The sequence below is a fragment of the Lathyrus oleraceus genome, chromosome 5, assembly GCF_024323335.1.
Source record: "Lathyrus oleraceus cultivar Zhongwan6 chromosome 5, CAAS_Psat_ZW6_1.0, whole genome shotgun sequence".
Classification (NCBI taxonomy): domain Eukaryota; kingdom Viridiplantae; phylum Streptophyta; class Magnoliopsida; order Fabales; family Fabaceae; genus Lathyrus; species Lathyrus oleraceus.
The window spans coordinates 516272748-516289484 of NC_066583.1; the positions used below are offsets into that span (position 1 = coordinate 516272748).

The following is a 16737-nucleotide window of genomic DNA, read 5'->3' on the forward strand; positions in this document are numbered from 1 at the left end:
TCGCGATGGGAGGGCCCAAGCCTCGGGACCAGGGTTCGAACAACGGACCCGGGCCTCGATACCCACGGGCACAAAGCCCGACACTTCGTCGGTTCCCTAAACCGAGGAGATTAACAAAGTCGAGCAGAGTACGAACTCATACAAACAAGTATCAAACACAAACGAGCACAATGAATGATAACGTAAATATTCATACATTAAAAACGATAAGAGCGGCCGAAGCCAAGTACGCCCGAAGGCCATATTACAACGCCCGAAGGCCAAATACATAAGGCACGCAGGCCATGATAACTAAAATCAAAGAAAAACAAATAAACTAAGACTCCGCTTGGAGCACCTCTTCATCCTCTTCTTCTTCTTCTCCCCCCAGCTCCTCCTCCGCTTCAAACGGGCAGATAATCTCACCATCCCGGACGCAGCAGTTATAGGCCGACCCTACTGTCACCAACTCAGGGTTCAGAAGCCCGAGCTGCTCGACAGCATTGTCGAAACCCTCTTTGAAGCAGGCCACGAGATCTTGGTTGAGAGTCCGAATATGCCCTAGCAGCTCACCGCGCGAACCAAGGGCGCGTTCCTCCTCGGTCTCATCTGCCAGAGGACGGACCTTTCCCTCGAGAGACTCAACCTGAGCCCGTAGGCCAGCGTTGTCCTCGGTCAGCTTCTGATGGTCGACCACCTGCTCTTCCAAGCTCGCCTTAGCAGCCTTCAACTGGTCCCTCTCCTTTTCCACCTCCTCCAGCTTCTGGCTCAGCCCTTCCTGCAGCTGATGCTCTTCTTTGTAGTCCGACAGATCTTTAGATAGTCTTTCCTTCTCCGTCCGAACCTGCAAAAGGGCATCCTCCAGCGAGGCGGTGGAGACCGAAGTGTCGGTCAAAACCATGGCCGTCTCCATCACCCGGATGACAGCAGCAATATCCCTGGCCAGATCTTTCCTCCGGGCAGCAACATCCTGGTCCAGAATAGCCTTGGCCTCAGGCGCAGGCACAGCAATCGACTCCTCGGCCTTGAAGAACGACCGTTCCACATAGCAGGGAGGTAGAAGATAGCTGCCCGGTCCATTCGAACTTCCTGGAGACGACCTGGTAAGGGCCCCAGCCGGACGCTTCCGTTTATGGAGGGGAGAAGCCGCTGGCGACGGACTGCTATCAGGAATGTTGATCGGGTTAGATCGAGGAGGAGAGGAAGGAATCACGCTCGCCGCCTGCGAGGGACTAGCCCCGGCATCGCCAGCAGTCTCCAAGGGACGGGCCACAGTTTTCTTCTTCTTCTTGGGCACCCGGTCAGGAGCGCCGACCTGATTCGCTAGCTTCAGCACCCGATCACGAGCATTGGGCATGGCACCTGCAAATAAATTACACACCAACATTAGCGAGCGAAGTCATAAACAGAAATAAAAAGCTAAACAAAGTCTGCCTACTCAATAACGCCAGAGCTTCCTCCTCGGTATCACACTCGAGCAGAGCCTTCGTATTGATATAACGCGCCTCGGTGATTAGTTCCCCGGCCTCATCCAGGTAGGGCACGCCCTGTCGATTCGCCCAGAACCCCAAGCTGAAGCTCTGCACGTAATCGACCAGCTTCTTGTACGCGAGCCTATCCTCCTCGCCGAGCATCGCATACTTGACTCGGTAATGCGCCGTGGAGAGATCGAAATGATCACGCTGCCACCTCAGCGGTATCTTCGACATCAGCGTCTCCTCCCCATTGGGTTTCCGCTGATAGTAGTATAGAGAGTGAAGGGCAGCCCGGGTAATCGGCATCACCACGTACCACCGGTTTTTGAAATGGCGAACAGAATCCTCGTACGTCTTGAACAGACGCACGGGCTGCTTGAAAGAAACCCAACTGTGGCGACCACGGGAACCGGACCTCTGGAGATGGAAAACGTGGAAGAAGAGAGCCCGGGTGCAACCAATGCCGAGGAACTGGCAAACTAACTCGAATGCCCGCATAAATGCGAGAGCATTAGGATGTAGTTGGGACGGCGCCAGCCGGAGCCACTTGAAGACCGACATCTGGAAGGAGTTGAAGGGCAGTCTAATCCCCGCCTCACGGAAAGCAAATTCATACATGGTGAACTGCTTCCCCGGGAAATGATGGCAAATGCGGTCTTCTTCCTTGGGGGCGCAGCAATACCAGTTTGGTGGATCCTCCCGGCTTATGGTCTCGACCATAGCGTAAGCAATGATGGCCTCATCACAGAAGTCTGATTCCTCCTCCAAGGGCTCGTCCGCAACCCATGAGAAGTCGACCTGCCCGGAAGAGGAGGCGTGTTCGGTACCATCTCGGACACTCCCATCCCCGACAGGGAGACGAGCGATTGTCGCGTCTTCGGTGGAGGACCCAGAATCTTCCCTCCTCGGTCGTAAGCGCCCGGTAGCACCTGAAACGCAGACAGAAAGAGTGAATTCGACGTCGTATCAAATCCACCCTTCCACCGCAGGTCAAGTGAAAGGGCGTAGCGGCGACGGACACTAACCGTGCTCAACTCGGTGACGCGCGCATTCTATGGAGACCGGGCATAAACTTCATACAGCCTATGCAAGTATTGCCCGGCATATGAAATTTATGCCCGGTACAGCATGATCCCAACCCTATTTTCTACCATCTAATATACACCTACAGTCCACTACACTATTCCTAAGTTAAACCTAACCACATTTCTACAAAAATAGCATGCGTTTGACAGAAAACAACAAGGAAAAACAGTGGATCACAGTGGAAAATCATACCTGACATAGTTAAGTTGAAAGGGGTACGGTGGTGCCCGAGCAGAAGACGGTGGTTCAGATAGGAGGACGGGCGGAGACGGCGGTCCAGACGGTAGAGCGAGCAAACGAGGGAGAATGTGGAGAACTCCGGTGAACGTGTGAGCGAAAAAAGTGGAAATGAAGTTACTCAACCCCTTTTTTATAGGGCTTGGCACGTGGACCAACACGCTAGGTCATCATTGCCTAGCCTGCCTACGCCGTCTTTGCACACGAAACGAAGCGACCCCACTAATTCTGAGACACGTCTATCAAAGATAAGAAACTGAAACGACCCGAGCACCTATCCGTCTCCTCGACTCACCAAGACGCCACCTCCCCGCGTCATACCCACGTTTACCACAAGGAAGGTGCAGACCAACCGATCACCTCCATCCCCGACATTCCCGGAGAAAGGGTCGGTCATGAACAGGTCTGTTACGACCTCACCTGTCTAACGATCAAGCTTCCCCATCGTCTCGGGGAACCCTTAGTTGAAACATAAGTCATCTCTCTGGCTCAGAGACTCGACTTGGGGGGCTCCTGTTCTGGACTGGGCCATGACACTAGGCACGGCACGGCCCAATGCTCGCCAAGCCCACGTCCAAACGACCATGTCCAAACGACCACGAGGACACGTCAGGTGAACGACCGTCCGCCCGAAGAACGTCTCCCCGGCCCCTTAAATACGTGTCGGACAACGAGCGGGTCCTCCCCATACGATCTCCATCCACTCATCGTCAACCCACGCCGCGGACACCTAAGTTGTGTCGGGCAGAGCCATAACGGCATCTCACTCACCACGTCACCCAACTCCCCTATATTGTCTCCTTAGGGATAGGGGCAGTTGGACCAGGGGGCAGACCTTGGTCTAGGTCTTAACGCTTCTTACGCGTCCCCTGGCAGCTCCTCCTTGGGCCTAGCTAATCCAGCCCATTAGGAGCCTTGGCCCAGCGCTGGGGGCTCAATATAAATACCCCTTTCATGGCAAAGGGGCAGGTATTCTAACTCACACTCTGATAACCTCATTCTGTACCTTTTCTGACTTGAGCATTGGAGCACCTTGCAGGTACACCCCCCTCTCATTTCATTCTCCGGCCCATTCACCAAGACCTTGGAAGGCCCTCCTGATCAGGTAAGATCAAGAAGGTTATTGCCTTATCAACCACTGAAGCAAAATATATTGTCCCCACTGAGGCTGTGAAAGAAGCATTGTGGCTTGAAGGTTTTACTAAGGAGATGAAACTTCAAGGTCAATCAATCACTATTAAATGTGATGGTCAAAGTGCAATGCACCTTTCAAAGAATTCAGCCTATCATGAGCGAACCAAGCACGTGTGAGGTTGCATTTTGTTAGAGAGATAATTGAGCATGGAGAGGTTGTTGAAGGTTTCGACTAATGACAATGCTGCTAATATAATCACCAAGACATTGCCAAGTAGCAAGTTCTTCCACTATATGCAGTTGATAAAGTTGTATGATGAAAGCTAGGTTGTTTCCTTGTTGGTGTAGAGTTTGCTCCAAGATGGAAATTTGTGGTATTTGGACCAAACTCTAGCCTCGACAGGGATAACTTCATGGTTCGACAACAGTCGAAGATGTGCATTCCGTAGTCAAAGTTTATTCTATCACACAGATGTCTAAGTTAGCTTGTTGTTTAAGTTAGCATGTTGAATTGGATCGGTTTGTTGGGTCAATTATTTTGCATGTTAGTTGAAAGTTAGGGTTTAGTTTTCTTATAAATAACATACTAGTTATCACTTCTCTATCAATCCCTAATAATCCTAATAGAAAGAGAAAATGGTGTGGTTGGGATTCAATTATAAACATTGTTTCTCAAATGTATAATTGAATCAAGAATCCAAGAGTTTTATACCACTTTGAATTGTATTTTTTTTCTTCTCTCTTTTTCTTTACTTTGTGGCTTTCATGTTGATAAAGAAATCGATCATGCTCTATTATTTATGGCATCGCTTTCAAAACAAATGAGATTTTATTTATTTTTTAATTTGTTTTCTTCTTAATTTTTTTGTTTTGCTATGATTTATAATTTTTTGAAGGAATTCTTTTTGATAGTGGTATGAAGAACAAGTATGTTGATCTTTCAAGAGGAAATGTTAAAGTAAATCAATTTTTTCCTTTTTAAAATTTTAATTTGTTTGTAATTCTTTCTCTTCCTAATTGGTTACATCTCATAAAATTATCAGGGAATTCTTGCCGATGGTATGAACAAAAACAACAAGTATTTGGAATATTTAGAGATGTCAAAAAAAGGAAATGAAGAAGTAAATTTATCAAATATGCTCTTATTAGGATTTTAAATTTTTTGTAATATGCTTTCTTCTTAATTTGTCATCTTTGTTATGACTTTAAAATATTCAGAACAAGTATGATGAAGAGGTTTCAAGTCACAAGGATATTGTATATTTTTTATGCTATTTTTTTTATTATTTTAGTTTTTTTAAAATATATTTCTTGTATTTAAGTTTTTGTTTTGATATGATTTCTTAAATAATCAAGGATAATTGTTAAAGAAATAAATATTGCTGTTGAAAAAAGAAAATAAAAATGTAAAATTGAAGGTTGAAGAAGAGAGCTCGAGAAAATGTTTGATTAGAATTTTGAATTTTGAATTCGTCAACTAATTTTATTTTTTATCGTCACAATTTATATTCTGTCTTTTTTATTATTTTGATTTCTTTGTATTTTTATTAATTTATTTATTTTCCAGATTAATGACCAGGGAAGTTTTCAAAAATAGTCTGTTAAAATAATTTTTCTATTGTTTTAGTGGAGTAATCAATATGATAAGGAAGAGGAATTCACAAAATCTTCAACTTGTAAATTTAGTATTGATTGCAATAAGTGTATCTTAATACTTGTAAGATTTTATTGCTTTTTTCTATATTTTCGGTTAATAAAGTTTTATTTTTGGACTTACATATATTTGAATTTAACTTCTTTTTTTACATTATGTTCCTATGGTTTGATTTTGTATGTTTTTTCTTCTTCTTTAAGGAACATTATTAATCAAGCCATGAAAACTTTCTGAAATACAATTTCTCCAACAATGTTTAGTTAGAATTTATCAAGTTTCATCTTCTAATATATTGTTTTATTTATAATTACAAATTATAATTATATTAGATATATATTCTTGATCTTTATTTTTAAAAGTTATTTCAAAATATTTTAATCTTGAGTTGTGATGTTTTTTATTTGCAACCCTTGGCAAATTTTTAGAGCTTTTGTTAAGCAAGGTAATAATTATTGTTTAATGTTTCTATATAATTTCTAGGATGGTGTATCTCTTAATTCTTCATTATATAATTCTACTAAAGATGATAGGATATAAATGGGAAAAGATACTACTTGTAAGAATAATTTATGTAGGATGAAGTAAGAGAAGGATGTTTGGGAAGACAAGTTTCACGCTTCAAACCTCGAGAAGATAGAATTGCAGAAGTAGTTGAAGGAAAAGGATGACTTGATAGAGTTGTTTGAGAAACGTGCTATGAAGAGGTCAAGGAACCAAGAGGATTATTTTCCTCTAACATTTCATCATCTACTCATCTTCCTATTTTCGCTGTTTGGAAAGGCATTGTAGGTCATCTCATGATGGAGAAGGATGTCATGAAGAGAAGCAATGAAAGAGAGATCAAAAGATTTTGCAAGAAGTATCAGCTTGGAATTGGGTCATCATCGGATATGATTCCATAGACCTAGTTTCTTTCCTCTTACGTTTTAGGATTGTTGAGATTGTATTTCAGATTGTAATATTTTCCATTATTAATAAAATGAGATTTTTAGTATTTTAAAATGTGTTATTTCCTTTATGATGTTTGTAATTGGCTTTATATCTTGAAGTTCCTTGAAAACTTTGCATTTGCATTTGAATATCAAGCATCATGTTGCATCTTGGTCTTGCCTTGTGTAAGTTTTCCAGGTGTCTTATTTCTTCCTTTTCTTGGTCTTCGTCCAGACAAGTTGTCTCACCAGTACAACACTCGTGCTAATCAACAGAAGAATATGGATTGTTTAGAGAAAAAGAATCGTGAACTTCGTGAAGAAGTGACTACTTTGAGGGAAAGTTTGGAAAGACTCACTACTATGATGGAAGCTCTGGTGACTTCTCAGAATCAACCACCTCCTCCTCAGACTCCACTTCAGAGGACTGTGTTTTCTGAAATCACTTCTACGTCCGTTTCTGTGGCTCCGGTTAGTGATCTTGCTTTATAATTTATATAATTTTTCTCTAGGTTTTTGAGTTGTTTCTGCTTTGCTTGATAAAGAAGAAGAGGATCGTACACTTGTCCGTCAATAACTGATCAAAGAGTTAAGGGGGCATAAAGAAACATACACACGACTATATGGGTCAAAACAAAATTATGATGCAATTTATAAATCTATTGCTCTTTGCATTAGAGGACTGACATTAGAATATAAATGGATGTGCTTCCCTGAAATGGTCGTCTTATAGCAATTGTGTATGATATAGTGTGTATTAATCTTACAAGATATGATTTCTCAGATACATGTTATCTAACGCACATTGCACCACCTCTAAATCCAAATGACCGTATTATATTTATATGGTGGATTTCGAAGCCACGATACTTTGTTCAAGTTTATTTAATATCAGAATGCCCTGTATCACTAACATCATCGGAGTAGACAACTCATTCATTCATAAAAGCAGATACATGGCCAGATTATTTTTTGGAAAGGATGCAAGAGTTCACAAAATTGAGCGAGACTGAGATAAATTCAAATAAACAAAAGTCAAAGGTGCTATCAGCAATAGATGTAGATTTAGCAGACAATAATTATTTCGGTTTATTTTAGTGTTTGTATATAATATTGTATTGTGACCATTTTCAAAGAAATCAACACATGTTTCAGTTTCCCAAAATGTTCAATATTTATTTTTCCAACACATGTTATGTTATTTCTCACTGTTATGTGTTGTTGTAGTGTTTGGTGGTTCCGGAGATGCATCTCCAGACGCACCCAAGTTGTTTCAAAAAAACCAAACAAGGTAGTTCCGGAGATACATATCCAAAAATTTCCCTGATACAAGATAGAAATGATGTGGTTCTTATTGCCCTAGAAGTTATATAAATATGCCCTCTCATTTCACTTTTTTTACACCATTACATTATATCACAATGAATATCAATTGAAATATCGGATATGTATACTTCAACGCAACGAAGCCATCGATTGCATTAAAGTTCACTGAGTATAACACTCTTGAGGATCTGAAATTCATATTGGAAGAACTCCTACCATATAACAAAAATCGAAAAATTATAAAGCTCGAGTACCGTTCATCCTCAACTGACAACGAAAGGAACATTAAGTACAACAACTTCAAACTCAAGACTGTTAAAGGTGTAAGGGAAATGTGGAGTATTTTTTCTATTACGGAAGTAAATTTACGATTAAGATGGATGCGAAAATAGCGAGGTTTGTCGAAGATATGGTTAGGATGTTGCAACGTCCACATCGACGTTGATATGTGTCATCTATCTAATGTCTGATTATTTATGTAATGTTTCATCTTTTAAGTTATCAATTTTAATTTTAAGTTCAACATGCATCAATTTGCTTTTGTGTAGTTGAATACGTGCTTCAGTATATTCTAGAGATGCATCTCCAAAATAAATGCAAACTGTGATTTAGGGCGTCTGTTAAAATTGATTGTGATTTGTGATCTTTAAGTGCATCCGGAAATGCATCTCCAAAAACTGAGAATATTTTTCGATTTTTCACTAGGGTGCAATAGAAATTTATAGGGTGCATCTAGAAATCCCCTAAATTTATATTAGTTAGTATACAAAATTAATGAGACTAAAAGATCTTTTAAATTAGGAACAAAACAATACAAAATTGTTCACCCAATTATATCATTTCCAAGTAAAATTTGAATTTGGACACAAATTTAACATCGAGAAACATATCATGAGACCTTCTACCTTAACTCTTCTTCCTCTAATCTATAAGGATATGTTTGGGAGTTGGATTTTGGAGGGGAAGGGGAGGCTTGCGGGATGATAAACCCCTGTTTTGGAGTTTTAAAAAAAGAGAGAAAGGTTTTGGGGATTTTTTTAAACCCTTTGAAACCCTCATTTGACCCAACTTTCGAGTTCCCCCATATTGGGGGATTTTAGGAATGAATTGACAAATTTTCCCTCATAATAATTTCAAAATTCCAATTTTAGACATAACCATAATTTCACCACATGAGTCATCGCTCTACAAATCCTTCGAGTCTCTCTCATTGAGAATGGCGTCACATCTCTCTCACCCTTTACGAATCTGGCGTTCTCCACCGATCTCCGTTGACATCTCTCTCTCTCTCTCTCTCTCTCTCTCTCTCTCTCTCTCTCTCTCTCTCTCTCTCTCTCCTCCCTCCATCCATCCATCCATCCCTCTCTCTCTCAACTTTCTTTTGGTTTCAATCTCTCTCACTATTTCTTCTACACATGCTCATACTAGGAACAACAATTTGAACTTCTATTTCTTTCCATAATGCCTTTGTCTGTGATGTATAAGCTTTCTAAAAATCAGTGGTAAGAAGAGGTAGCTAGATACTCACTTTAATGGAAACCACAATTTTTTTGTCATTATAACAAGTAATAAAAGCTTCAACACTTTATCTTAAATAATGGCTATTGATTTTGGTATTGAAGGACAAAACTATTTTAACATAATCACTTTTGTTTGATATATCTATTAGGGCCTCTGAGTCTCCCTGCCTTTCTATGGGGGACTCACCCACACATGTACTTTTTTGGGCAATACAAAATTCTTCAAGCTTGTTTCAACCTTGCTTTCATTCCCTTGCTTGGATGTGAAATTCTGACTTGAATGTGACGAAGAAGCTGAAATGATGATCAAAACCTTTCCTTGAGCCTTCCTTTCCAAAATATCAAAGAACTTCACACATGCACTTGAAGAATAGTGACGCTTGATCAAAATCTTCTCATTCCTCTTCGAAAATCGACTACCTTCTCGCTTTCTCCACTTTACACTTCAACACTCAGCCTCCAAGAGAGAAGGCAATCTGAATACTGATGAACTTTGGTGCAATTGATTTTATATAGTGTGACCAAACAATTACCACAATGCCTTTGCCCACTAAATTCAATTTACTAGTGCATGCCACTCTTAAATAATTCATGAATTAAGATTACTAACCATCTCATTAGGGACTAATATCCTCAATTAATCATTAAGTAGGTACTACCACTTATTTACCGGGTTATTAAGTACGTCACGAGTATAAATTCATGTTTATGTAATCGAATCCCTACAAAAAAATCGGCTTAATTGTACGAGTTTCTTTAAGGATATTATTTGAAACACACCCTCTTTGAAAGTAGGCCGCTGCAAATGAGAACGAGAAATTATGTATGTGTATAAGAATAATGGAGTCAAAAGAAACATAATAAATATACAAGACAAAGTGTTCAACCTTCAACTTCACCATCTTTGAATGTTTCTGTTAAGCATAAATGGTTTGCTTAAATACTTTTCCCTTTTCTTTTTTATCAGTTTGAAATGAAATTTGAAGGATTGAGTTTCCAAATATGCATTCATTAAAAATATACATTATTTTGAATATATACATAGTTAGAAGTGGAGAGTTTTTTTAATCTTTCTCGAGTTTACTTGATCCAAAATATTTTTGTACTTTAACAAATTAATTGTTTGTGTTTCTTCCTTGAACAGCCGTACCTTGTGATTAATGATAGCTTTTTCTATGACGGGTAACAATTGTACCAATCTTATTTGGTTCTATTCAAAGTATTATGATAAAGGGTAACATACTTTATTCATCTAACTAAGAGAGACGGGTTTAGTGAATAGGAAGATTTAGTAATGGTTACAAAATCATGAAAGAGCGTGTAAATTTTTGGAAAATATTTAAAATGAGGATTTTCTTGTAGGAGAAATTCTTTTTTTAAAATATTTATCTATCAATCGACCTAGTATCATCTTCAATCTAATATGCAAGAATTCAAATATTGTTTGTTTGTAATGACTTTAGCATTGTTTATATTGGAACATGATAATGATAATGGACTTTCATGAATATTTTTTTGCAATATAAGTAATTGTGAGACTCTTAATCATTATGTGCTTTAATATTATCTATTGTAGCCGAAGAAAATATGGTATATAGAACTACAACTTCAATGAATGTAAAATTAGCTAGAGCTGTAAAGCACCTACATAAAGTTATTGGCTTCAGAGAAAAAGGCAGTTGATCGGCTATCAAAAAAGAATAGGAAAAAAGATGTTCTTCAACCATGTCTGCAAAATGATGATAAGAGCAGAGTGGAGAAAGTTAAACGTTGGGTTGTGGTAAACCCGAGAATATAGTTGAACTATTCCATTTAAATATTTTTTTGGGTTATGTATTAAATCAGTTTAAATATTGTGGGTCTAAATATTGGATCAAAATCCATTAATCTGAAATACTCGTCAGTAATAATTTAAATCCATTTAATCTGAACCCGTCTAAACTAATTCTAAAATTAAGCAAAAATATGTTTGTTATTGTTACCGTAGTTTGGGTTGGTTGGAGATTTTGGGTCTGAATCTGCTCAACCTGACCTGTTTGTCTAGATCTAGTCTAGACATTGTTGATTTACAATGGGAATGCACCAACCAGGTTTTATATTGTTACTATTAACAAAGTTTAGCAAATTTTCATAGGTACTTGTTGCACATTTACTTTTAGCATATTTGTATTCATAGGAAGTGTGTCATCAGACTAGGGCACAATTACTTTTAGAAGATTTGTTATCATAACAGTAAGACATTAAAATTTTGGTACTAAAACAACATCATTTAAATGAACTTTAAACTGTATTACATCCAATACATAGTACATGAAAATAATACATTAGATGTTTGAAAGAACTAAATATGATAATACAACTCCTAAAGCTTACATGAAAAACTACAACATGATTGGATGAGATTACTAAATCTCACCAGGTTCCCCTATCTTATGGGTCCTCTCGGCTCTACAAGGTGGACTGCTTGTATTCCTTACATTATCACTACGTCCTCATGTAATTAGACAATCTAACGACGAAAGCTTCATAGCTTCAGGAGTGTAACATGATTAAATAAACCTTTATGCATTACCCTTAAGGACTGTTATTGGGCTTTTCCGCGTCCATCCTACTTTTAAGGCATAACCCTCTCAAGGATTATCTCAGTTCATATGTTCATCCTACTTTTGTTTCATAACTCTCTCAAGGACAATTATTGGGTTCCCTGTGTACATCATACTTTTGAGGCATAACCCTTAAATTCATCCTACATCTGGGACTTACTCAATCGAGGTTTATAAAATTTTGGGAAGACGTATTAGGTCTAACGGTCTTAGCCATTCTAACTTTTCATGCTTCATTCATTAGTCAGCTTTACACTCATAGCTATTAGGACCATGACATTGTTCAAGCGACTTCTCAAAAGGGAAACTACCTTAATCTCCATAGCATAAGCCACATAAACTTCAAGGTCTGTTCTAACTATTTTCGAGTGATTTCGGGTGAATAAGTTCACTTCATTCACCATAGGCCAAAACATGGAGTGCATACCAAGATGGATCACTTAGATTGGATTTCTTACGGGTACAGTCTTTTAGGTAAACTCACACACATTATAGTTTATTCTTTAACTTAAGTGTTTACTTATCGGTATCCTCTTTGAGATAAACTCACACATATTATGGTTTATTCTTTAACCTAAGTGTTTATTTTCTAAACTTACCACTATTATTAGGAGTATAAAAGGGCTATAAAAGTTCCATTATGTTAAAGCTATTTATGTTAGCTTTTCAACGCAACTGACCGTGCCCCAAACAAAATTACGGAACTCAAGTTAGGGTTTAGACTATACAAGATGGATGAGTTATAGGGCCGCTACGGGTGTTTGTAATAGCTATTACGACGTAGCGGGGAAGAGCCCTCTCCCCATAAACACTCAGAGAGATGTTACGGGTGCTCGTAACAGAGCCTAAAAATCCGATTTTCCATAAATGTTCATCTTGTACTTGTAATTCCATCAAGATTTCCAGCAAACATTCAACATAGCCTAACATATACAACAAAAGAAACTCATAAACACAATATATCATGACATATAAGCATTTACTAACAATCCAACATTCATGTAAACAAATTTTTAGGGCAATGGAATTATACAATTCATCAACTCACATAACATGAAATCAAAGCTCCCAAAACCCTAAACCCCATTATCCTAACAATTCTACCTCAAGTTCCTCCCTAGGAACCCACCTTAGACTAACCAATTCTACATGGATTGATGATGCAGAAGATGATACATTCCTTCCTCCATAGCCACATGCATGCTCATTACAACACCAATTTCTTCAAGTTCTACTAAAACTTCCTTTTCCTAAATTTATCCTTACTCCAAGAAAAATGATAATAATGGATGAGGAAGAATTCCTACTAATCATAATGGAATATGAGATGAGGTGGAGGATTTACCTTGATGAATTCCTCATGAGATGGTTGGAGAGTTCTCCCTTTCTCTCACTCGCCTCCTCATTCTCTTCCCTCTACTAGCTCTCAAAATGTGAATTTAGAAAGAGGAAAACATGACAAGAATGAGGTTTCCCTTCCTCTTTTTGACTTATAAACTCTCCATGTCTAAAAATCATTTTCCGTTTCAACCTTAATGGAAATCCTAATCACGCCACCTTAGACTAACCAAGTCTTCTAATCCCAAACTTATCACTGTTAATCAATTTATAGATAAGAAGCATGTTTAGAGAAATTGGGATAATATATATATATATATATATATATATATATATATATATATATATATATATATATATAGATTTTACCTTACCTTCTCTTGATGGAAACTTTAAATGTATGAACTAAACAAAGAACTTCCATTGAACAAGTTATACCTCACATATGACTCGAGGAAATTCATGAAGCTATATCACCTTAAGATTGCTTTCATTTCCAAGAAAACTCAATCATTTCATTGAAAAGGTTCACATTATAAATATATGAATCAACAAATCTAATTTGTTCAAGTTCCATTATAACATTGCCGTAGTTCTTTGAAACTTTAAAGCAAACAAGAGCAACTATTAGAAATGGTGTCTACTTTGCAATCATATGTCTATGAAGATTTGGATCCAAAAATTGAAACACAGAATACTCAAGAATCACACCTTTTCATTGTTCACATTCCTGATGGTATTGTCTCGATAATGATTATCCTCGATAAAATGTCTCTTTTAATGTTTTATCAACAATAGTTAGTGTGTTTTTTTATTGTTATTTTCATTATTTGAAATGCTAAATAACATGATTTTATTCCTTTATTTTTTGCAAATTATTGAATGTATCTTATAGGTTTCACAAAAGGAGATTTCGGTGCTAAAATTGAGTATGATTTTGGAAGGGTGAGAATTTTTGGTGAAAGATCAATTGGACCAAATAAAAAGATGCGTTTCAATGAAAAGTATCAAGTTCCATCACATTGTGATATTGGCAATATTAGAGGCAAGTTTGATGGAAAAACTGTCACTATTACAATGCCAAATATTCCAGGTAAAGTTCCTCAACAAGAACAAAAACCAATTGAAGAAAACACTTGTCATCAAGATCCTAAGAAAACATACTCAATGATCATCGATAAACTCGGTGATGGTAACGAAGATGATGAAAAGAAGAGTGATAAAAAGAGCTTTGGTGAATCAACAAAAACAAGAATCAAAGACATGGCTTTGTCTACAACTCAAGCTGTAACTAATTATGCAAAGAGGTTCCATGAAGAAGATAGACAAAAGCTAATTTACACTGGTGCAACAATTCTTGTCGTAGCGCTCGGTGTTTACGCTTCTTACAAGTATCGTTCATCGCGTAGATCATAAACAAATTGCATGTCTATAAGATTTAATTTTTACTACCTATAGTATCTATCATATTTGTATCATACTTGACAAAGAAATCAAAATTTATATTGTGAGCTTACTTTGTAATTGCGCAATCCGTCAAGTAAATGAAGGGTCGAAACAACGTTACCTTCTATGGCTACCTGTCATTTATAATTCATCTATTCTCCAAATAGGTATATCCTATGAATAAGCACAGAGAAGTTACTACAACAACTAATTCACATGGGAGTGCACACGTGACACAGGAACCTTACATTCAAGAGCAAAGACGTGGAAAGGGGGTTAAAATTCCTAATAGAAAGTGTAACACCTACGAATAATACATATCTAAAAAAATATATTATACATAATATAATTAGATACACATAAGAGTTATACACAACATTATACATGTACATGCCCTTAAAAGAATGATATATAACTATGGCACAATATATAAAATGTGTCTAAATTAAAACTACTAAGATCTAGATCTCATAAGTATGATCTCAAAATATCTATCTACACAGTGGAAGAACGTCATCCAAAACACCAAGCCACCAAGGGTCATGAAACAAGCTTGCTCTTGCCTTTCACCTGCAAAGAACTACTTGAAAAACAACAATAGTGGAGTGAGATAATAATCTCAGTGAATTCCCTATCTTATGGGTCCGCTAGGTTCTACCGTGTTTCTAATCAATTACTCAACTTAAGTTTCTCAAAAACAAACATGTGTAAACTTATACAATAGAGAAAGACTTGAGTTTCTAAGGGATTTCTGCATTGTGTGGAAACATGTAAACTTGAGCTCATTCAACTCAAATCAGTCACTAATCGGAAATCGTACCAAGACATCTTTCCCCAATCAATCTTGTGTCTAGGATTATCGACACGGGTCATGGATCCTTGTATCATGCTCCGACTTCCTTGTGGATTTTGGATTATCCATTGGACTCGAACCCACTTCAAGAATCGTCGCTCCATATGGGACGCAAATTCATTTCGAGCATTTTCCTCATATGGAACTCTAACCCACCTTGAGGTCCACATCTTATATGGTACTATAACCCATTTGGTTGAACTATGGAACTTTAATCCATTTGGTTGATGTGAAGCAATAGTGCATGTATCTCAATTCTTACTTTTAATAAGTATCACAATTTGGGACATACACGAGAATGGGGTTCTTTCTGAATACATGACTAGTTCATCAATCGCAACATGATTGTACTCATCAATAATTAGGTGATCACACTCACCCAAACTCATATTATCACCTCATGTTCCATACAAGGCCTATTGGTTCGTGACTAAGCTATCATTCTAGTGACTATTCGTCCACGGTACACACTGAGGTACCTTCGTGTCCAAGCATCACCATCTAAGTTATTTTCATAACCTAAATTATCCCTCTTATTCATTCCCCTAGTTACAACCTAGATTTTCCTCCTTTTACACCATAGTTAGTTCATAACATAAGCACAAAAGTTCATCATTACTCATTAAACATTAACAACATATATGCATGATTTACTTCATAAAAGAATAGAATATTGGATTAGCTTCCTAATGCTTCGAGTCTCATATCAATCAGAATCACGACTCCTGTTTTATGGTGGAAAAGGGGATTCAAAACATTTTCGACAAAACAGGGCATTCTCGCCTGGAGAGCCTCAAGTGAGCTTCCAGTGAGACTAAACAGGAAGTCTCCCTTCACAAAAATTCACTACTTCGTTTGTCGAGAACTCTCGTCTGGCGAGGATGACAGAACATCACACCTCAGTACATGAACTCTCGCCTGACGATACATTCTTTTTCCTGGCGAGGATGACATGTCAAAACCAGTGGTAAAAGTTAACAGGAAGGAAAAAAAGAAGCAACCGCATAACATATAACACCTTGTTATACCAAAATAACATGGATTATCATAAACAAGCATGCAAGCAACAAGTAGAACATGTATCAACACCAATTTCCATGATCATAGAAAAATACATAAACCCTAATTGGTCTCCACTAACGAATAAAGTATTTACG

The 16737-nt window shown here is 37.9% G+C and overlaps 2 protein-coding genes across 3 annotated transcripts; one reads left to right on the plus strand and one right to left on the minus strand.

Annotated features, from left to right (window-relative positions):
- Positions 1-171: 171 nt before the first annotated feature.
- On the minus strand, positions 172-3785 carry LOC127085988 (uncharacterized). Of its 2 annotated transcripts, none has more exons than XM_051026600.1 (2): positions 2733-3785; positions 172-1341 (listed from the first exon to the last, which is right to left on the minus strand). In XM_051026600.1, exons 1-2 carry the CDS (start codon positions 2737-2739, stop codon positions 317-319), a joined length of 1032 nt encoding a protein of 343 aa, XP_050882557.1. In that variant the 5' UTR covers positions 2740-3785; the 3' UTR covers positions 172-316. The 2 variants fall into 2 exon arrangements, with proteins under 2 accessions (XP_050882557.1, XP_050882556.1); XM_051026599.1 differs by lacking the exon at positions 2733-3785 and adding an exon at positions 1418-2188.
- A 10015-nt stretch (positions 3786-13800) lies between these two features.
- Positions 13801-14797, plus strand: LOC127085989 (inactive protein RESTRICTED TEV MOVEMENT 2). The gene is made up of 2 exons (XM_051026601.1): positions 13801-14017; positions 14177-14797. The coding sequence occupies exons 1-2, from the start codon at positions 13915-13917 to the stop codon at positions 14695-14697; spliced, it is 624 nt and encodes a 207-aa protein (XP_050882558.1). The 5' UTR covers positions 13801-13914; the 3' UTR covers positions 14698-14797.
- The last annotated feature ends 1940 nt before the right edge of the window (positions 14798-16737 follow it).